Here is a 23,881-nt window from a genome sequence, read left to right on the forward strand (position 1 = left end):
AGTTGTCCATCCCTGATGTAGGCCCTGTGTGCATGTAGGTGTAATCATTTACATTCTGTGTATCAGATGAGGGAGCTGAATGTATCACTGGTGCCCAAGTCACTTCCAGGCCATTAACTCAGGGATTAGTCTGTGGGTATGGTTGAGCTTGGCTCCATGCTCCAAGCTTCAGCCTACTCATGCAGAGGGGAGTGTTTAGGCCCTGTGGCGGAGCAGGGAGGAGGGCCTAACGGCAGAGCCCAGCCCAGGCTCAGAGCTCCATCTCCTGCCTGTTGACACAGGTACTGCAGGGACAGAGACAGACAGGGCCAAGGACAGAGAAAGAGACAGACAGGGACAGAGACAGATACAGAGAAAGACAGGGACAGAGACAGGTACAGAGACCGGGATAGGGATAGGGATAGGGTCAGAGACAAAGACAAAGGGACTGAGACAGAGACAGGGACAGAGACATGTACAGAGACCGGGATAGGGATAGGGATAGGGACAGAGACAAAGACAAAGAGAAAGGGACTGAGACAGAGACAGGGACAGAAACAGGGATAGGTATAGGGATAGGGATAGGGATAGGGATAGGGACAGAGACAAAGACAAAGAGAAAGGGACTGAGACAGAGACAGGGACAAAGACAGGGATAGGGATAGGGATAGGGATAGTGATAGGGATAGGGATAGGGATAGGGATAGGGATAGGGATAGGGATAGGGATAGGGATAGGGATAGGGATAGGGATAGGGACAGAGACAAAGACAAAGAGAAAGGGACTGAGACAAAGACAGGGACAGAGACAGGGATAGGTATAGGGATAGGGATAGGGATAGGGATAGGGATAGGGATAGGGATAGGGATAGGGATAGGGATAGGGATAGGGATAGGGATAGGGGTAGGGATAGGGATAGGGATAGGGATAGGGATAGGGACAGAGACAAAGACAAAGAGAAAGGGACTGAGACAGGGACAGAGACAGAGACAGACAGAGACAGACAGGGCCAGGGACCGAGACAGGGATAGAGATAGAGACAGACAGAGACAGACAGGGCCAGGGACCGAGACAGGGATAGAGATAGAGACAGACAGAGACAGGGATAGAGACAGAGACAGACAGGGATAGAGACAGAGACAGAGACAGAGACAGGGATAGAGATAGAGACAGACAGAGACAGACAGGGCCAGGGACCGAGACAGGGACAGAGACAGAGACAGAGACAGAAACAGAGACAGATACAGATACAGATACAGATACAGATACAGGGACAGGGACAGGGACAGGGACCGAGACAGGGACAGAGACAGAGACAGGGGCAAAGACAAAGAGAAAGGGACCGAGACAGGGATAGAGATAGAGACAGACAGAGACAGACAGGGCCAGGGACCGAGACAGGGACAGAGACAGAGACAGAGACAGAAACAGAGACAGAGACAGAGACAGATACAGATACAGATACAGATACAGATACAGATACAGATACAGGGACAGGGACAGGGACAGGGACAGGAATAGAGACAGGGATAAGGGCATTGTCATGCTGAAACAGGAAAAGGCCACAAACTGTTGCCACAAAGTTGGAAGCACAGAACCATCTAGAATGTCATTGTATGCTGTAGCGTTGACTACCCTTCACTGGAACTAAGGATCCTTAGCCCAAACCATGAAAATCAGCTCCAGAGGGCGAGACAGGGCCAGGGCCAGGGCCAGGGCCAGGGCCAGGGCCAGGGACAGGGACAGGGACAGGGACAGGGACAGGGACAGGGACAGGGACAGGGACAGGGACAAGGACAGGGACAGGGACTGAGACAGGGATAGAGATAGAGATAGAGACAGACAGACAGAGACAGACAGGGCCAGGGACCGAGACAGGGATAGAGATAGAGACAGACAGAGACAGACAGGGCCAGGGACCGAGACAGGGATAGAGATAGAGACAGACAGAGACAGGGATAGAGACAGAGACAGAGACAGAGACAGGGATAGAGATAGAGACAGACAGGGATAGAGACAGAGACAGAGACAGAGACAGGGATAGAGATAGAGACAGACAGAGACAGACAGGGCCAGGGACCGAGACAGGGACAGAGACAGAGACAGAGACAGAAACAGAGACAGATACAGATACAGATACAGATACAGATACAGGGACAGGGACAGGGACCGAGACAGGGACAGAGACAGAGACAGGGGCAAAGACAAAGAGAAAGGGACCGAGACAGGGATAGAGATAGAGACAGACAGAGACAGACAGGGCCAGGGACCGAGACAGGGACAGAGACAGAGACAGAGACAGAGACAGAGACAGAGACAGATACAGATACAGATACAGAGACAGATACAGATACAGAGACAGAGACAGAGACAGAAACAGAGACAGATACAGATACAGATACAGATACAGAGACAGAGACAGAGACAGAGAAACAGATACAGATACAGATACAGATACAGATACAGATACAGATACAGATACAGAGACAGAGACAGAGACAGAAACAGAGACAGATACAGATACAGATACAGATACAGAGACAGAGACAGAGACAGAGACAGATACAGATACAGATACAGATACAGATACAGAGACAGATACAGAGACAGAAACAGAGACAGAGACAGATACAGGGACAGGGACAGGAACAGAGACAGAGACAGAGACAGATACAGATACAGATACAGATACAGATACAGATACAGATACAGATACAGAGACAGAGACAGATACAGAGACAGATACAGATACAGATACAGATACAGATACAGAGACAGAGACAGAGACAGAAACAGAGACAGATACAGATACAGATACAGATACAGATACAGATACAGATACAGATACAGATACAGGGACAGGGACAGGAACAGAGACAGGGATAAGGGCATTGTCATGCTGAAACAGGAAAAGGCCACAAACTGTTGCCACAAAGTTGGAAGCACAGAACCATCTAGAATGTCATTGTATGCTGTAGCGTTGACTACCCTTCACTGGAACTAAGGATCCTTAGCCCAAACCATGAAAATCAGCTCCAGAGGGCGAGACAGGGCCAGGGCCAGGGCCAGGGCCAGGGCCAGGGCCAGGGCCAGGGCCAGGGCCAGGGCCAGGGCCAGGGCCAGGGCCAGGGACAGGGACAGGGACAGGGACAAGGACAGGGACAGGGACAGGGACTGAGACAGCGACAGAGACAGAGACAGAGACAGAGACAGAGACAAAGACAAAAGAGACATGGACTGAGACAAAGACACAAAGAGACAGAGACAAACAGAGACAGGGACAGATACAGAGACAGGAAAATAGACAGAGACTCTCTACAGTTCCCTCCCTCCCAACTCTGTACTCTTGTGTTGAAGGTGAGAAATGAATTGGGGGCGACCTAAAAAAGTTTCCATCCTAACTGGGATACAAGTAGTTGTTGGATTTAGAATGTGTCTGTCTACAGAAGACTATGATCGAGGAGTCTGCTTAAAACAAGCTAGATAAAACCACATGTAAAAACCGGGTTGATATGACATGCCCTATTTTGTCTGCACATTTGACTCAGAGGCAAATAGAACAGCAGAGCTCCATCCTATTTAGTCTAATATGCATACTGGCTCAGATAGTACACTATATATGCAAAAGTATGTGGACAACCCTTCAAATTATTGGATTCGGCTATTTCAGCCGCAACTCTTCCTGACAGGTGTGTAAAATCGAGCACACAGCCATGCAACCTCCACAGACGAACATTGGCAGTAGAACGGCCTTACTGAAGAGCTTAGTGACTTTCAACGTGGCACCGTCATAGGATGCCACATTTCCAACAGGTCAGTTTGTAAAATGTCTGCCCCACTAGAGCAACTGTAAGTGCTGTTATTGTGAAGTGGAAACGTCTAGGAGCAATAACGGCTCCGCCGTAAAGTGGTAGGCCACACAAGCTCACAGAATGGGACTGCCGAGTACTGAAGCACGTTGCGTGTAAATATCGTCTGTCCTCGGTTGCAACACTCACTACCAAGTTCCAAACTGCCTCTGGAAGCAACGATAGCACAATAACTGTTTGTTGGGGGCTTCATGAAATGGGTTTCCATGGCCAAGCAGCCGCACACAAGTCTAAAATCACCATGTGCAATGCCAAGCGTCAGTTTGAGTGGTGTAAAGCTCACCGCCATTGGACTCTGGAGCAGTGGAAACACGTTCTCTGGAGTGATGAATCACGCTTCACCATCTGGCAGTCAGACAGACAAATCTGGGTTCGGCGGATGCCAGGGAGACAGTACCTGCCAGAATGCATAATGCCAACTTTAAAGTTTGGTGGAGTAGGAATAATGGTCTGGGGCTGTTTTTCGTGGTTCGTGCTAGGCCCCTTAGTTCCAATGAAGGGAAATCTTAACACTACAGCATACAATGACATTCTAGATGATTATGTGCTTCCAACATCGTGGCAACAGTTTGGGGAGGGCCTTTTACTGTTTCAGCATGACAATGGCCCCATGCACAAAGCGAGGTCCATACAGAAATCGTTTGTTGAGATCGGTGTGGAAGAACTTGACTGGCCTGCACAGAGCCCTGACCTCAACCCCATCGAACACCTTTGGGAACACATTTGACATTGCACATGGATATAAAATAGACACAAGTCTCTCATGTGGAGATAATGAGATGGTTGTGATTGGCATAGGTGGGTTGTCTGTAGCTCAGTTGGTAGAGCATGGCGCTTGTAATGCCAGGGTAGTGGGTTCGATCCCCGGGACCACCCATACGTAGAATGTATGCACACATGACTGTAAGTCGCTTTGGATAAAAGCGTCTGCTAAATGGCATATATTATTATATTATTATTATATTATATTATATTGTTGTTGTTGTTTACTCTGATGTTTGTTCTGAGAATGTCCTTGTCTCTCTCTGTGTGCTAGCCAGCGCTGAAGGACTCTTCTTCTGAGAAAGGGACGTCTCTGGCTCTGACTTTGTCTGACCAGAAGGCAGTGACGCACCCCACTTAGACACCCGTTACTCACTGACTCACTGTTCCTGGATCTGCGACATCTCATCACTGACTCTCTTTCTCAGCTCCCATCATGCCCCTTCATGACCTCACTTCCCCCAAAAGTGTCAAGATTCTCAGCTGGGCTCAGTCATCATGGAGTCCTATGGGCAGTCAGGAGGAATCCATCACTCCACTCTTTCCCTTCTCTCCCCTCTCTCTCTTTCCCTTCTCTCCCTTCTCTCCCCTCTCTCTCTTTCCCTTCTCTTCCCTTCTCTCCTCTCTCCCCCTCTCCTTCTCTCCCCTCTCTCTCCCTCTCTCTCTCTCTCCTCTCTGTCCCGTCTTTATCTCCATCCTTTCCACCTCTCTTTTACCTCTCATTACTTTGTGTCTGAGGTCACAGAGTGCCTCTAAAACCTTGTTTAGGGTTCTTGTGTTGGTGCTTCTCTGTGTTTGGCATTGTGGTTATACAGTATGTGGAAATGGCTTGTAGAAAATAGGGGCAGACACAAAAGAGTCGGAAAAGAGGGGAGAGAAAAACTTGATAGGTTGAGGAGACTATAAATAATTGCATTTGTATTTGTATTTATTATGGATCCCCATTAGCTGCTGACAAGGCAGCAGCTACTCTTCCTGGGGTCCAGCAAAATTAATGCAGTTTATACAATTTGAAAAACGTTACAATACAGTCGTGGCCAAAAGTTTTGAGAACAACACAAATATTAATTTTCACAACGTCTGCTGCCTCAGTTTGTATGATGGCAATTTGCACATACTCCAGAACGATATGAAGAGTGATCAGATGAATTGCAAATAATTGCAAAGTCCCTCTTTGCCATGCAAATGAACTGAATCCCCCCCAAAAATCCACTGCATTTCTGCAGAAGGCTTCAGGGTGCCCAAGAAAGTCCAGCAAGCGCCAGGACCGTTTCCTAAAGTTGATTCAGCTGCAGTATCGGGGCACCACCAGTACAGAGCTTGCTCAGGAATGGCAGCAGGCAGGTGTGAGTGCATCTGCACGCACAGTGAGGCGAAGACTTTTGGAGGATGGCCTGGTGTCAAGAAGGGCAGCAAAGAAGCCACTTCTCTCCAGCAAAAACATCAGGGACTGACAGATATTCTGCAAAAGGTACAGGGATTGGACTGCTGAGGACTGGGGTAAAGTCATTTTCTCTGATGAATTCCCTTTCCAATTGTTTGGGGCATCCGGAAAAAAGCTTGTCCGGAGAAGACAAGGTGAGCGCTACCATCAGTCCTGTGTCATGCCAACAGTAAAGCATCCTGAGATCATTCATGTGTGGGGTTGCTTCTCAGCCAAGGGAGTGGGCTCACTCACAATTTTGCCTAAGAACACATCCATGAATAAAGAATGGTACCAACACATCCTCCAAGAGCAACTTCTCCCAACCATCCAGGAACAGTTTGGATGACGAACAATGCCTTTTCCAGCATGATGGAGCAACTTGCCATAAGGTAAAAATGATAACTAAGTGTCTCGGGGAACAAAACATCGATATTTTGGGTCTATGGCCAGGAAACTCCCCAGACCTTAATCCCATTGAGAACTTGTGGTCAATCCTCAAGAGGTGGGTGGACAAACAAAAACCCACTAATTCTGACAAACTCCAAGCATTGATTATGCAAGAATGGGCTGCCATCAGTCAGGATGTGGCCCAGAAGTTAATTGACAGCATGCCAGGGCGGATTGCAGAGGTCTTGAAAAAGAGGGGTCAACACTGCAAATATTGACTCTTTGCATCAACTTCATGTAATTGTCAATGAAAGCCTTTGACACTTATGAAATGCTTGTAATTATACTTCAGTATTCGATAGTAACATCTGACAAAAATATCTAAAGACACTGAGGCAGCAAACTTTGTGGAAATTAATATCCACAAAACTTTGGGCCACGACTGTACATTCAGACTGTGTGCCCTCAGGCCCTACTCCACCATTACCACATATATACAGGACAGAATCCATGTGTACGTGTGTGTATAGGGCATATGCTATAATGTGTGTGTGTATAGGGCATATGCTATAATGTATCCCCCTATATACCCCTGTATCCCCACTATATACCCCTATATACACCTGTATCCCCCTATATACCCCTGTATCCACCCTATATACCCCTATATACACCTGTGTCCCCCCTATATACCCCTGTATATAGTTGTATCATCCCTATATACCCCTGTATCCCTCTATATACACCCCTATATACACCTGCATCCCCCCTATATACCCCTGTATACAGTTGTATCACCCCTATATACCCCTGTATCCCCCTATATACACCCCTATATACACCTGTATCCCCCTATATACCCCTGTATCCCCCTATATAAACCTGTATCCCCCTATATACCCCTGTATCCCCCTATATACCCCTGTATCCACCCTATATACCCCTATATACACCTGTATCCCCCCTATATACCTCTGTATCCCCCTATATACACCCCTATATACACATGTATCCCCCTATATACTCCTGTATCCCCCTATATACCCCTGTATCCCCCTATATACACCCCTATATACACCTGTATCCCCCTATATACCCCTGTATCCACCCTTATACACCTGTATCCCCCTATATACACCTGTATCCCCCTATAAACACCTGTATCCCCCTATATACCCCTAAATATCCCTGTATCCCCCTATATACCCATAAATACACCTGTATCCCCCTATATACCCCTGTATCCCCCCTATATACCCCTGTATCCCCCTATATACACCCATACATATCCCTGTATCCCCCATATACCCCTATATACCCCTGTATCCCCCTATATACCCCCTGTATCCCCCCTATATACCCCTGTATCCCTGTGTATTCTCCCCTGCATCCCCCTATATCTCCCTGTATCCCCCTGTATTCTCCCCTGTATCCCCCTATATACCCCTATATACACCTGTATCCCCCTATATACCCCTGTATCCACCCTATATACCCCTATATACACCTGTATCCCCCTATATACCCCTGTATACAGTTGTATCACCCCTATATACCCCTGTATCCCCCTATATACACCCCTATATACACCTGTATCCCCCTATATACCCCTCTATCCCCCTATATACACCCCTATATACACCTGTATCCCCCTATATACCCCTGTATCCCCCTATATACTCCTGTATCCACCCTATATACCCCTATATACACCTGTATCCCCCTATATACCTCTGTATCCCCCTATATACACCCCTATATACACATGTATCCCCCTATATACTCCTGTATCCCCCTATATACACCCCTATATACACCTGTATCCCCCTATATACCCCTGTATCCACCCTATATACCCCTATATACACCCGTATCCCCCTATATACCTCTGTATCCCCCTATATACACCCCTATATACACATGTATCCCCCTATATACTCCTGTATCCCCCCTATATACACCCCTATATATACCTGTATCCCCCTATATACCCCTGTATCCACCCTATATACCCCTATATACACCTCTGTATCTCCCCTATATACACCTGTATCCCCCTATATACCCCTAAATACCATTTACATTTACATTACATTTAAGTCATTTAGCAGACGCTCTTATCCAGAGCGACTTACAGATTGGTGCATTCACCTGTATCCCCCTATATACACCCATAAATACCCCTTTATCCCCCTATATACACCCCTATATACACCTGTATCCCCCTATATACCCCTGTATCCCCCTATATACACCCCTATATACACCTGTATCCCCCTATATACCCCTGTATCCCCTACATACACCCCTATATACACCTGTATCCCCCTATATACCCCTCTATCCCCCTACATACACCCCTATATACACCTGTACCCCCTATATACACCTGTATCCCCCTATATACACCTGTATCCCCCTATATACACATGTATCCCCCTATATACCCCTAAATAACCCTGTATCCCCCTATATACACCCATAAATACCACTGTATCCCCCTATATACCCCTGTATCCCCCTATATACCCCTATATACCCCTGTATCCCCCTATATACCCCTATATACCCCTGTATCCCCTCTATATACCCCTGTATCCCCCTATATACACCCATAAATATCCCTGTATCCCCCTATATACCCCTGTATCCCCCTATATACCCCTGTATCCCCCTGTATTCTCCCCTGCATCCCCCTATATCTCCCTGTATCCCCCTGTATTCTCCCCTGTATCCCCCTATATACCCCTATATACACCTGCATCCCCCTATATACCCCTGTATCCACCCTATATACCCCTATATACACCTGTATCCCCCTATATACCCCTATATACACCTGTATCCCCCTATATACCCCTGTATACAGTTGTATCACCCCTATATACCCCTGTATCCACCCTATATACCCCTGTATCCCCCTATATACCCCTGTATCCACCCTATATACCCCTGTATCCCCCTATATACCCCTGTATCCACCCTATATACCCCTGTATCCACCCTATATACCCCTGTATCCACCCTATATACCCCTGTATCCACCCTATATACCCCTGTATCCACCCTATATACCCCTGTATCCACCCTATATACCCCTGTATCCACCCTATATACCCCTGTATCCCCTATATACACCGCTATATACACATGTATCCCCCTATATACACCCCTATATACACCTGTATCCCCCTATATACCCCTGTATCCACCCTATATACCCCTGTATACACCTGTATCCACCTGTATCCATCTGTATCCCCCTATATACACCTGTATCCCCCCTATATACCCCTAAATACCATTTACATTTACATTACATTTAAGTCATTTAGCAGACAATCTTATCCAGAGCGACTTACAGATTGGTGCATTCACCTGTATCCCCCTATATACCCCTGTATCCCCCTATATACACCCATAAATATCCCTGTATCCCCCCATATACCCCTATATACCCCTGTATCCCCCTGCATCCCCCTATATCTCCTGTATCCCCCTATATCTCCCTGTATCCCCCACCCTATATCCACCCTATATACCCCTATATCCACCCTATATACCCCTATATCCACCCTATATACCCCTATATCCACCCTATATACCCCATATCCACCCTATATACCCCATATCCACCCTATATCCACCCTATATCCACCCTATATCCACCCTATATCCACCCTGTATCCCCCCTGTATCCACCCTATATACCCCTGTATACCCCCTGTATCCATCCTATATACCCCTGTATACTCCTGCATACTCCTGTATACTCCTGTATCCACCCTATATACCCCTGTATACACCCTATATACCCCTGTATACAGTTGTATCCACCCTATATACCCCTGTATCCCCCCTATATACCCCCTATATACACCCCTATATACCCCTGTATCCCCCTATATACCCCTGTATCCCCCTATATACCCCTGTATCCCCCTATATACCCCTGTATCGCCCCTATCCCCCTGTATCCCCCTATATATACCCCTGTATCCCCCTATATATACCCCTGTATCCCCCTATATATACCCCTGTATCCCCCTATATATACCCCTATATATACCCCTGTATCCACCCTTATACACCTGTATCCACCCTTATACACCTGTATCCACCCTTATACACCTGTATCCACCCTTATACACCTGTATTTAAATTTTTTTTAACCAGGCAAGTCTGTTAAGAACACATTCTTATTTTCAATGACGGCCTGGGACCCCTGTATCCCCCTATATACCCCTATGTCCCCCTGCATCCCCCTATATCTCCCTGTATCCCCCTGTATTCTCCCCTGTATCCCCCTATATACCCCTATATACACCCCTATATACACCTGTATCCCCCTATATACCCCTGTATCCACCCTATATACCCCTATATACACCTGTATCCACCCTATATACCCCTATATCCCCCTGTATCCCCCTATGTACCCCTGTATCCCCCTATATACCCCTGTATCTGCTCAATATACCCCTGTATCCCCCGTATATACCCCTGTATCCCCCCTATATCCCCTCTATATCCCCACTATATCCCCTGTATCCCCCGTATCCCTCTGTATCCCCCGTATATACCCCTGTATCCCCTCTATATCCCCATGTTTCCCACCTGTATCCCCCTTGTATCCCCCTTGTATCCCCACTATATCCCCCTGTATCCCCCTTATCCCTCTGTATCCCCCTTGCATCCCCCTGTATCCCCTGTATATACCCCTATACCCCCTCTATATCCCCTGTAACCCCCTTGTATCCCCCTTGTACCCTCCTACATCCTCCTGCATCACCCTATATCCCCCTATATTCCCCTTGTAACCCGCTATATTCCCCCTATAGCCCCACTATATCCCCCTGTAACCCCCTATATCCCCCCTATATTCCCCTTGTAACCCCCTATATCCACCTTGTAAACCCCTATATCCCCCCTGTATCCCCTCTACACTACCTCCATCAACACATCATCACACAAGTAAACACTGAGACACAACCCCTCCTCAAGTCCCTACACATTCCTCCATCTTCTACTGTACAGATAATGTATAACTAGTGTGTCTGTACATCAGAAACACTTCCCATCCCACAGCTAAGGGCAGGAATCACAGATTCTGAAAGACAGTCTATAGGAAAAGATCTGTCTAAATGTATAGTCAGCATTCTTCAAAGAGGATGATATGTAGATGTTTTGCAAAGAGAAGTCTGCCAGGATTGTCAAATCAGTCTGATCAATCCATCAAACATCAAGCAGTATTAGCACAGTAGAGAGAGCTATAGCTTATCCACAGCATACTGGCTTGTAATTCCATTGCGGATTAGCAGCTACAACAGTCAAATATGTATTTACAGTATGCTTTATCCAACACAATCATTATCATCCCCATGCCTCTCCCTTTCCTGTGTGTGTGTGTGTGTGTGTGTGTGTGTGTGTGTGTGTGTGTGTGTGTGTGTGTGTGTGTGTGTGTGTGTGTGTGTGTGTGTGTGTGTGTGTGTGTGTGTGTGTGTGTGTGTGTGTGTGTGTGTGTGTGTGTGTGTGTGTGTGTGTGATGCTGCACTAGGCTTCCACCTTAGCATGGTCATTATGAAGATGAATAGTGTGATTATAAGGATGAATAAGGTGATTAGGCCTGTTGTCCTTGCTGCAGGGTGCTGGGGCTGCCTACCCCTCAGTAAGGAGGGGACGTAAGCGTGCCTACCACGCCCAGCACACATTAACCACCTTACCCAGTCATACATAGGGTACACATCCATAGGGTCCACATCCATAGGGTACATATCCATAGGGTACACATCCATAGGGTACACATCCATGGGGTACATATCCATGGGGTACACAGCCATAGGGTACATATCCACAGGGTACACATCTATAGGGTACACATCCATAGGGTACACATCTATAGGGTACACACCCATAGGGTACATATCCATAGGGTACACATCCATAGGGTGCATATCCATAGGGTACACATCCATAGGGTACATACCCACAGGGTACACACCCAAAGGGTACATATCCATATGCTACATATCCATAGGGTACATGTCCATATGGTACATATCTATAGGGTACATATCCATAGGGTACATATCCATAGGTACATACCCATAGTGTACATATTCATAGGGTACATATCAATAGGGTACATATCCACAGGGTACATACCCATAGTGTACATATTCATAGGGTGCATATCCATAGTGCATATACCCAAAGGGTACATACACACATGGTACATATCAATGTGGTGCATAGTCGCGGGGTACATATCCATAGGGTACATGTCCATAGTGTACATATCCATATGGTACATATCCATAGGGTACATGTCCATATTGTACATATCCATAGGGTATATATCCATAGGGTACATATCCGTAGGGTGCATATCCATAGTGTACATATCCAGAGTGTATATATCCATAGGGTACATATCCATAGGGTACATATCCATAGGGTACATATCCATAGGGTACATATCCACAGGGTACATATCAGTGGTGTACATATCCATATGGTACATATCCATAGTGTACATATCCACAGGGTACACATACATAGGGTACACATACATAGGGTACATATCCATAGGGTACATGTCCACAGGGTACATATCAGTGGTGTACATATCCATATGGTACATACCCATAGGGTACATATCCATAGGGTACATATCCATAGGGTACACTTTAAGGACTTTTGAAAGACTAGCCCTTGGGCTTAAAGAGATCCTAATCAAATCTAATGATACCAGGACAAGGAGATTCATTGTGTTCACCTGAGTGCTGAGCTCTAGTCATGTCCTTAGTAGCTGTTTTGTATGTATGCTGCTAAATAATACTACAGTGAGCTCCAAAAGTATTGGGACAGTGACATGTTTTGTTGTTGTTTTGGCTCTGTACTCCAGCACTTTGGACTTGAAATAATACATTGACTATGAGGTTCAAGTACAGACTGTCATTTTTAATCTGAGGGTATTTTTTATCCATAATGGGTGAACCATTTAGAAATCACAGCACTTTTTGTACTTAGTCCCACCATTTTAGGGGGATTAAAAGTAATGGGACAAATTAACTTACATGTGTATTAAAGTTGTCAAAAGTTTAGTATTCGGTCCAATATTCATAGCACGCAATGACTACATCAAGTTTAGACTCTACAAATTAGTTGGATGCATTTGCTGTTTGTTTTGGTTGTGTTCCAGATTATTTTGTGCACAATAGAAATTAATGGTAAATAATGTATTGTGTCATTTTGGAGTCACTTCTATTGTACATAAGCATAGAATATGTGTCTAAACACTTCTACATTAATGTGGATGCTACCATGGTTACGGATAATCCTGAATGAATCGTGAATAATGATGAGTGAGATAGTTACAGACGCACAAATATCCTACCCCCACGACATGTTAACCTCTCACCATTACAGTAACAGGGGAGGTTAGTATTTTTGGAGGGGTATGATATTTGTGAGTCTATAACTTTCTCAGTCATCATTATTCATGATTCATTCAGGATTATCCGTAACCATGGTAGCATCCAAATTAATGTGTGCAGCATCCAACACATCTGTAGAGTCACAAGCGGTGTGTTGGGTCATTATCTTGTTGAAAAACAAATGATAGTTCCACTAAGCGCAAACCAGATGGGATGGTGTATTGCTGAAGAATGCTGTGGTCGCCATGCTGGTTAAGTGTGCCTTGAATTCTAAATAAATCACTGGCAGTGTCACCAGCAAAGCACCATCACACCATCACACCTCCTCCTCCATGCTTCACGGTGGGAACCACACATACAGAGATCATCCGTTCACCTGCTCTGCGTCTCACAAAGACACGGCGGTTAGAACCAAAAAGCTCAAATTTAGACTCATCAGACCAAAGGACAGATCTCCACCGGTCTAATGTCCATTGCTCGAGTTTCTTGGCCAAAGCAAGTCTCTTCTTCTTATTGGTGTCCTTTAGTAATGGTTTCTTTGCAGCAATTCTACCATGAAGGCTTGATGTTTACATGTGTCTGTTACTGGAACTCTGGGAAGCATTTATTTGGGCTGCAATTTCTGAGGCTGGTAGCTCTAATAAACTTATCCTCTGCAGCAGAGGTAACCCTGGGTCTTCCTTTGCTGTGGCGGTCCTTATGGGAGCCAGTTTAATCATAGTGCTTGATGGTTTTTGTGACTCCACTTGAAGAAATTTTCAAAGTTCTTGAACTTTTCCGTATTGGCTGACCTTCATATCTTAAAGTAATGATGGACTATCGTTTCTTTTTGCTTATTTGAGGTGTTCTTGCCATAATATAGACTTGGTCTTTTACCAAATAGGGCTATAATCTGTATACCACCCCTACCTTGTCACAACACAACTGATTGGCTCAAACGCATTAAGAAGGAAAGAAATTCCACAAATTAATGTTTAACAAGACACACCTGTTAATTGAAATGCATTTCAGGTGACTACCTCATGAAGCTGGTTGAGAGAAAGCCAAGAGCGTGCAAACCTGTCATTAAGGTAACGGGTGGCTACTTTGAAGAATCTATAAAATATAAAATATATTTTGATTTGTTTAACACTTTTTTGATTACTACATGATTCCATATGTGTTATTTCATAGTGTTGATGTCTATTATTCTACAATGTAGAAAATAGTAAAATTAAAGATGACATCTTGAATGAGTCGGTGTGTCCAAACTTGACAGGTACTGTATAGAATGTTGCTAACATGTAGAGGTTGGGGATAGCCGAATGCTATGTTGGTTAGCAACATAAAGGTGTAGGGCAGCTTAGTGAGTAGGAACACTGCATAAAGCCAAGTGAGCAGTGAGTCAGTCCAGGGGTTAAACACATCACTAGATTGGCCCAAACATCAGCTCCACCCATGTGATCATCTTCAAGGGGGCCCCAGATAACTGTCTCCATGGCAACCCCCACACCAGGAATCTCTTTTTTATTCACAGCAACTGGTTCTGATGTCCACATGGCAACGGCTGCCGAGGGGGCAGTGCAAGGGGGTAGAAGGGGGTGGGGAGTGGGGGGGGGTGGGGGGTGGGATGTGTGGGGGTGGCTGCTGCTGACGCATTAGGTAGCTGCCTGCAAACTTTTCCAGAATTCCACCCACCGGCTCAGAAGTAAGCACTCGGCTGGAATCCTGTGCACCAAGCTGCGTTTCCTCTCTCTTTTTCTCTCTGTCTGTCTCTCAACCTCGAACAACGCCTCCTACCTGAACCAGGCCTGTTGACCCTCCCTTCTTCATCCAGCCACAGAACCTCATAGCACCTCCTCCATGGTTATGTCCCAGAACAACAAACTACTGCCTGTGTTTCGGGAGCTGTGGAGGTGACACTACTGTTAGGAGGTCAGTGTGTGTGGGCGGGCCCTCCTGTGTGTCTGTCTGTGGCTAGGGGTCTGGGGATTGGCCGGTTCTCTATGTTCTGTTCTGTTGTGTCCTAAGGGAATCTCTGGAGTCTTAGACATCACTGATGGATGGCATCAGCAGCAGCAGCAGTAGAGGGGGTGGTTAAGGAAGAGGAGGAATGCTTAGCTCTCTCACCTGCGTCCATACACACACACACACACACACACACACACACACACACACACACACACACACACACACACACACACACACACACACACACACACACACACACACACACACACATATTGTCAAGGATGAGTGTTTTAATCTTTCTTTACCGGGACTGAGCTGACAGTGTCAAGATCATGTCTAGACATGTGGTTTTTGTTTGGGCACAAGTGTCACATCCAAAATGTATTACACATGTAGTAGGGAGAGCATTTCCAGATGTCATATTAGTTGGAGAAGTTGAGGGGGGAGGTGGGGGGAGGTGGGAGGTGGGTCAGTTGGTAATTGAACACTCCCAATTATCTTGAATAATCCCTCAGTAATCTTTTCCTGTGAATGGAAATCGTGTGGAAAGAAAATGTGTTGGGAGTCAAGGATTACAATTAAAATAAAAATCACAATTTCTTCTGCCGTAATTTGGCTCATTGTATCTGGCGGCTCCCCGGGTTTTATGGGCCAATGGTTATTTCTATCAGCCGGACGTTGGGAGAGAGAGTGAAAAAGAAAGAGAGAGAGAAAGAAAGAGAGAGAGAGAGAGAGAGAGAGAGAGAGAGAGAGAGAGAGAGAGAGAGAGAGAGAGAGAGAGAGAGAGAGAGAGAGAGAGAGAGGGGGGAAGAGAGTAAGAGAGAGGGGAGAGACACAGAAAGAGAGAAAAAAGAATGAGATAGTATGGTTTCCGTAGAAGTGGGGAAAGCCACAGTTGACTTAAACCGTCAAAAAATCCGAAGCAAGGGCCTCCCGGGTGGCGCAGTGGTCTAGCTGTACCACTAAAGACCCTAGGTTCGAGCCCAGGCTCTGTCGCAGCCAGCTGTTCCCAGGAGATCCGTGGGGCGAATTGGCCTAGCGTCCTCCAGGTTAGGGAGGGTTTGGCCGGTAGGGATATCCTTGTCTCATCACGCACTAGCGACTCCTGTGGCGGGCCGGGAACAGTGCACACTGACCAGGTCGCTAGCTGTACGGTGCTTCCTCTGACACATTGGTGCGGCTGGCTTCCGGGTTGGATGCGCGCTGTGTTTAGAAGCAGTGCAGCTTGGTTGGGTTGTGTTTCAGAGGACGCATGTCTCTCCCGAGCCCGTACAGGAGTTGTAGCGATGAGACAAGACAGTAACTACTAAACAATTGGATACCATGAAATTGGGGAGAAAAGGGGGTAACAAATAAATAAATAATAAATAAAAATCTAAAGCACCAGGGCCAATAATCCTCTCCTCAGTGAAAGCCAGAGAGAAAAATGTAACTTTTCTTGCTTGAGGAGATAACCAGAAGGTGTGTTAGTGGCTTCAATAGCATTGGAAAAAGTACCTCTGTGTGATTCTTTAACAGTTAACCCCGACCTTGGAATATATTGATTTCAATATGAGTATTTTTATTCAGAATGTTGATCCCAACATGACGATCTTGCCAATAGAGTAGGACTCCCCAGAGCAGAGGCCAATTTACAAATCACAGCCTCATCACTGGAATCTCCCCATGAAGACACAACCTTGGAGACATACTATACAGCCATCTCTAGGGAACAGAAAATGGGGGCACATCGACCAGAAAATCCAGGTGCTGAGCAGACCAGGAGCCTCTGTGGGATGGGCGATTGTAAATCTACACCCACCCACCAGCCCCACTCACTTGACCTTCTCCACCTCCCTCTTCCCCCTGAAGTGCTTTATGGCAGTGTGGGGCAGGGAGGACAGGAAAGGACCTAGGTGTTAGGCCATAGCTCACCCCCACAGTAGGGGTCATGGTGGCCAGTGGTCGTTAGGGTGATTGAGAAAGTTCAGCGCTGATCCCTAGTATGGAGCCAGCTGATGGGACCCAGTGGGTCGGTCCCATGGCCTGGCTCTGCTCTTAATGCTAACTGCTTTATAAATGATTAGCGCAAGACGTATATGCCCAGTTAGAAGGCTAGCTATACTTACAATGCCTCGATTGCTTTTTAACACCAAGGACTTTCAACAGAGCTGAGTATGTACTGACATGATGCTATTGTAGTACTACAGCTTGCTATAGTGAGCATCCCTCAGATAGAGGTAACATAGTGGATACTATGGCCTGTCTTTAAATGCTGAATGAAGATGTCGTGACCCACCAGACACCTGTTGTGGGACCCCTGCCAGATTGGCCTCCCCCTCTGCCCCCTACTCTCCCCCTCCCCCTTCCTCCGCCCTCCTCCTCCCCCCCCCCCCCAGCCCTCTCCTCCCTTCCTCCCACTCTCCCCCTCCACCCTCCTCCTCCCTTCCCTTCCCTCCCCTTCTCCCCCTCCACCCTCCTCCCCCTTCCTCCACCCTCCTCCTCCCCCTCTCCCCCTCCGCCCCCTCCACCCTTCTCCTCCCTTCCCTTCTCTCTCCCTCCCTCCCTTCCTCCCCTCTCCCCCCCTCCACCCTCCTCCCCCTTCCCCCTCCCCTTCTCCCCCTCCACCCTCCTCCCCCCTTTCTCCGCCCTCCTCCTACCCCTCTCCCCACTCCACCCCCTCCACCCTCCTCCTCCCTTCCCTTCTCTCCTCCCTCTCCTCCCTCTCCTCCCCCTCTCCCCCTCCTCCTCCCTTCCCTTCTCTCCCCTTCTCCCCCCTCCGCCCTCCTCCTCCCTTCCTCCTCCCTTCTCTCCCCCTCTCCCCCCTCCACCCTTCACCCTTCCCATGGTCACACACTTTTGTACGGAACGTTTCTCAAAAATAATAATGTTAGTATAAAACATTTACCAGCGTGCTGAGTTTACATGTCTGACAAGAGAAGGACAGTTTGCAGCGGCTAAGTGTCACATAAATCTTTCAGCGCACTAATTGAAGTGGTTCCCCCAATAGGCTACTCTCTGCAGCTGCATGAACAAGTGACACAACTGTGGACGGGACAGCCAGCTAACTATACCATTCTCCCACTCTGTGATGTCAGCTGTTGATAAGACAAAGACACGTGGTGCACTGTGGGTGAATTCTGTGTTCTCAATGTTATAAGTTTTGTTCCGACTGTGCTGTGTAACTACATAAACAGTCGTATCCTGATTGAAATGGATTTGAAATGAAAGAGTTCAGGATATTCCTTATTTTTCTCCTTCACTGCTTCACTGCATTTGACCCACTTCTTGATAGATGTTATTTATTGTGGAGGCTCAGCGGCTGTACTGTGGTGTCAGTGGTGGTAAGAGTCGCACACTGAGTTTGATGTGCTTTTTAGGCCTATGAGTTTCAATCCAACAATGATGAAAGTGTGACAATGGAAGCAGATCTATCCCCCTCTCTTCTGGACTTCAACCTTCTCTCTGTTCATTGCCCTTCCTCTGCCTCTCCCTGTTTCCCATATATTCCTCCCTGTCTCTTGTTAATTGACGCAGAGCTTGTTGATGGAAATCAATGAGTGCTTTTTGATTATGAGCCAGAGCTGGGGAAGGTGAGAGAGAAGTGGACACACACACACACCGTCAGCACTTTGGACTCTGTCCACCGAGGAAGGATTAGTGTGTGTTTCACACGGAGGTTCCCACACTCCTCTGCTGCGGCCCAACTCCAGCCTAGCAAGGCCTCTGCCAACCGCTCGGTCACAACTCAATGACATTGGAACAATCACAACAAACTCTCCTCTGATGAAACCTTAACTACCCTCAGACGGTTAACAGACAGTTACCTCTGTGGTATCAAACACTGTCTCCCCTCAGCCTTCTGTGAGCCCCACCACACACACTGTGCACAGAAGGGAGAGCAGTGTTAAGTCTGTCTTATAGCTCTTCCTTCAGACACCAGTCGCTCTCAAATCCGGGCGGTTCTCACCGGGGGTCCGTTCTCCGTACGTGGGGTCCATTCACAAAACCAGCACCCCACCCAGCCGCACCCGCGGCACCCATCCTGCCTTCCCGCCATCTTCTCCTCGGCAACACCTGGCACCCGGCTAACAAACACCTGTTCACCTAATTAGACAGACACTGGAGGGAGAAGGAGATGAATAAGTTAATGAGACCTCCTCGTCTGTTTCCTCCTCAGCAGCAGGGGTGCAGTAATGACCTCTGTATTGGGTGATTCCTTCGCCGTGCGACCTTGAGTGACCGCATCACGGATGGACCTTCTGTGGTACCGCAGCATGGAGGAATGGAGGGATGAGGGTATAGAGAAAAGTGGGACGTGGGAAGAAGGACAGGCCAGGCAGGCTGCGTCCTGAAAGGGCAGAGCGAGTGACTTGGCAGCCTGGGCACTGAGGCGTCAGCCAAATGAATGAGCATTCGGAGATGAGGTTCCCACTGCACAGCAGTTGGAGCCGCTCCAGGTCTCACCAGCTGTGCCACTCTTGTTTACAAGCCGCCACCTGCTGCCGGAGAGGCCTCCATTCTGACTAGCAACCTCAGACTCGCATGACCACCAAAGCCAGACCAGGGCATGTGCTGCCTGGGCTAGAGAAACCCAGTCCCTGGTGCTTATGAGAAGGGCAGAGCGCCCACTCCTCTGTGGAGTTTCATCCTCATGTTTCCTAACATCGCTGTGTGTTACATTTACATACATACATACATACATACATACATACATACATACATACATACATACATACATACATACATACATACATACATACATACACACACACACACACACACACACACACACACACACACACACACACACACACACACACACACACACACACACACACACACACACACACACACACACACGTACATACATACATACATACATACATACATACATACATACATACATACATACATACATACATACATACATACATACATACATACATACATACATACATACATACATGCATGCATACATACATACATACATACATACATACATACATACATACATACATACATACATACATACATACATACATACATACATACATACATACATACATACATACATACATACATACATACATACATACATACATACATACATACATACATACATACATACATACATACATACATACATACATACATACATACATACATACATACATACATACATACATACATATACATACATACATACATACATACATACATACATACATACATACATACATACATACATACATACATACATACATACATACATACATACATACATACATACATACATACATACATACATACATACATACATACATACATACATACAGGCAGGGGTGCAACTTTGGTTTTGGCACATATTATTATCCTATCAGATAAAACCCGCGACCGGGAAACCCATGGGGCGGCGCACAATTGGCCCAGCATCATCTGGGTTAGAGGAGGGTTTGGCTGGCAGGGATGTCCTTGTCCCATCGCGCTCTAGCGCCTCCTGTGGCGGGCATGCGCTGACACGGTCACCAGGTGTACAGTGTTTCCTCCAACACATTGGTGTGGCTGGCTTCCGGCTTAAGCGGGCATTGTGTCAGGAAGCAGTTTTGCTTGGTTGGATCGGCTTGGTTGGATCGTGTTTCGGAGGACGCATGGCTCTCGACCTTCTCATCTTCCGAGTCCGTACACGAGTTGCAGGGATGAGACAAGACTGTAACTACCAATTGGATACCACGAAATTGGGTAGAAAAGGGGGTAAATGTAATATATATATACAACAAAAAAATCACAAAATAGCTAAGTTGGGTCAGAGCTTGCAAAACGGCATCTAGAATGGATGTAATGACTAAATGTCCAGGAGCCTATCACTCATTATATATTAATCTCTCTGCTTCCCACACAAACAAATCATTGGCCCATATGTTTCACACACCGGAACTGGATCCACATCCTCCTCCATTCCTCCGTGCTCCAGGTATCCCCAAAACACGCATCCATCCATCCCTCCCTCCCTTCATCACTTGACCTCCTCCCGTGTCTCACCATCCCTTCCTTCCTGCAGGCGTACAATACCTTCACTTAAGTGCTGTGTTGCTCCATAATAATTCATCTGTTCTATTCAAATCTTCCTGTGGATCTCACAAGCTCTTTCTTTATGTTGTTATGTTATGTTGGTGTTTCCTTTATTTTGGCAGTTACATGTACACTCATAACTACATGGGCTGGAACTGACTCAGGTCATGCTTTGTGTTGCTATGGCGTTTCTCTTGGTTCTATTATTATTTTTCCTCTGTGACTGCTTTCCTGACCCTGTGTGTTTTCTCTCTTGTTTCTCCTCCAGGGAACTTTAAAGGGATGTGTAAACAGATAGATCACTTTCCTGAGGACACGGACTATGAAGCGGACCCCTCTGAGTACTTCTTACGTGAGTCTCCTCTCTTTGGCTTTCACTTTTACAGTACAGAGGAGCCAGTGAGCCTCAAGGGATAGTGTGGTCTGGGCATCCCATCTGCGCATTTGATACTGTATTGTAGTGAATAGTGTAAGTACTACACAAATACTACACAAATGTACAACTGTGTAGTTTCTAATCTTGTTAAGAGAGGGTAATATTTCATATGAGGTAACCTTCAATCAGGTGACAAGGGGGGACAGAAATCAGCCAAAAACGCATCTTCTTACTTCCACTGACAACTTGTTCCTATTTAATACCTGAGCCCACTTTCCCACCCAGCCCCTGACAGTCAATACAGTGACAGTAGTTCTGGTGGGCCTGTGTGTTATTTTATACATCTCTAAAGTGTATCCTGCTTCTAGTGAGTGCCTGTCTGTCTGGTCTGAACTCCTCCTCTCCTGGCTCTTTTTACTGCCTGCCATGTGTAACGTAACGTGCAGTATTACAGTCCGCTGTGCACCCTGTAAACTCACCACGTTGATTTGTTTTCCTCACTGCTATTAGCAAGACATGGAAATTAGTGTCAAACAAGCTGCGGTAACAATCCTAAAATTACATGATTTCAATGCCAACAGATTGTATTTGATTTTTTACCTTTATTTAACTAGGCAAGTCAGTTGAGAACAAATTCTTATTTTCAATGACAGCCTAGGAACAGTGGGTTCACTGCCTGTTCAGGGGTAGAACAACAGATTTGTACCTTGTCAGGTCAGGGGTTTGATCATGCAACCCTCCGGTTACTAGTCTAACACTCTAACCACTAGGCTACCCTGCCGCCCCATACCCAGCTACCCTGCCAAATTCCATCATTTAGAATTTGTATTAGGGTATTGAATTTGTAATCCACAAACTTGTATTTCATGATTTGAAACTGAATTGAGGGAATATTGCTTTCAGTTTTAAAATGAAATTTACATTTAATTGAATATTAAAATTCAATATTTATATATTCATTTTTAATATGATAGATATTGCATTCATTGTCTGTGTATCAAGTTTACAAACTATCATTTCAAGTTCATAAAAGTTTTATATATTAAACTTCTCGGATGCGTTTAGATTAAGTTTTTAAGTTCAGGTCTCTAAATTCCGATTCAAAACCAGAGTCAACATCCTGGCACTTTGCCAGCCAGGGAAAGTAGAGGAGAACAGATAGATTGAAACGCTCACTGTGATAAACAGAAGCTTCTGGTGGTTTCTGAAGTCAATGTGGCATGTTGAATTCATTTTGTCCTATGAATTTGGCTCTAGCATTTGAACCTTTTTGTCTATGAGCTCTTATGACCCCATTCCTGAAAGACACTCTGGAACATGCTCATGCCTTCTGTTTCCCTCTATGAGGATTGTTAGAAGGGAGTGTCACAAACACTGCAATTTGTCCCCAATAAGAACATACTGTAGTTGAATAGCCCTTCTAAGGTTGGCTTTTCCTCTCCCTATTTAATGTTTCTGTTGGGACTAACTGGGATCAAAACATGTCTCCCGCATCTCACAAGATTCCTGTGAGTGTGAGACTTTGATGTCTACGATGCTCAAACCCAAATGATGGGTTTTGTTTATTTTCATAGAACAATACACAGTTTCAACACAGTATTGAGAGTTTCAAACAAATGAGTTAAACTAACACTACCTCTGC

General features: G+C 46.1%; 1 protein-coding gene across 1 annotated transcript in view; it reads left to right on the top strand.

Annotated features, from left to right (window-relative positions):
• Window positions 1–23,881, top strand: part of LOC124015153 (voltage-dependent calcium channel gamma-2 subunit) — a 116,839-nt gene that overhangs the window by 67,048 nt on the left and 25,910 nt on the right. The window contains exon 2 of the mRNA XM_046330143.1: window positions 22,132–22,215. Within this exon, the coding sequence (XP_046186099.1) occupies window positions 22,132–22,215 (84 nt within the window). The remainder of the gene's footprint in view (window positions 1–22,131; window positions 22,216–23,881) is intronic.

The sequence above is a fragment of the Oncorhynchus gorbuscha genome, linkage group LG26 (genome assembly GCF_021184085.1).
Source record: "Oncorhynchus gorbuscha isolate QuinsamMale2020 ecotype Even-year linkage group LG26, OgorEven_v1.0, whole genome shotgun sequence".
Taxonomy (NCBI): domain Eukaryota; kingdom Metazoa; phylum Chordata; class Actinopteri; order Salmoniformes; family Salmonidae; genus Oncorhynchus; species Oncorhynchus gorbuscha.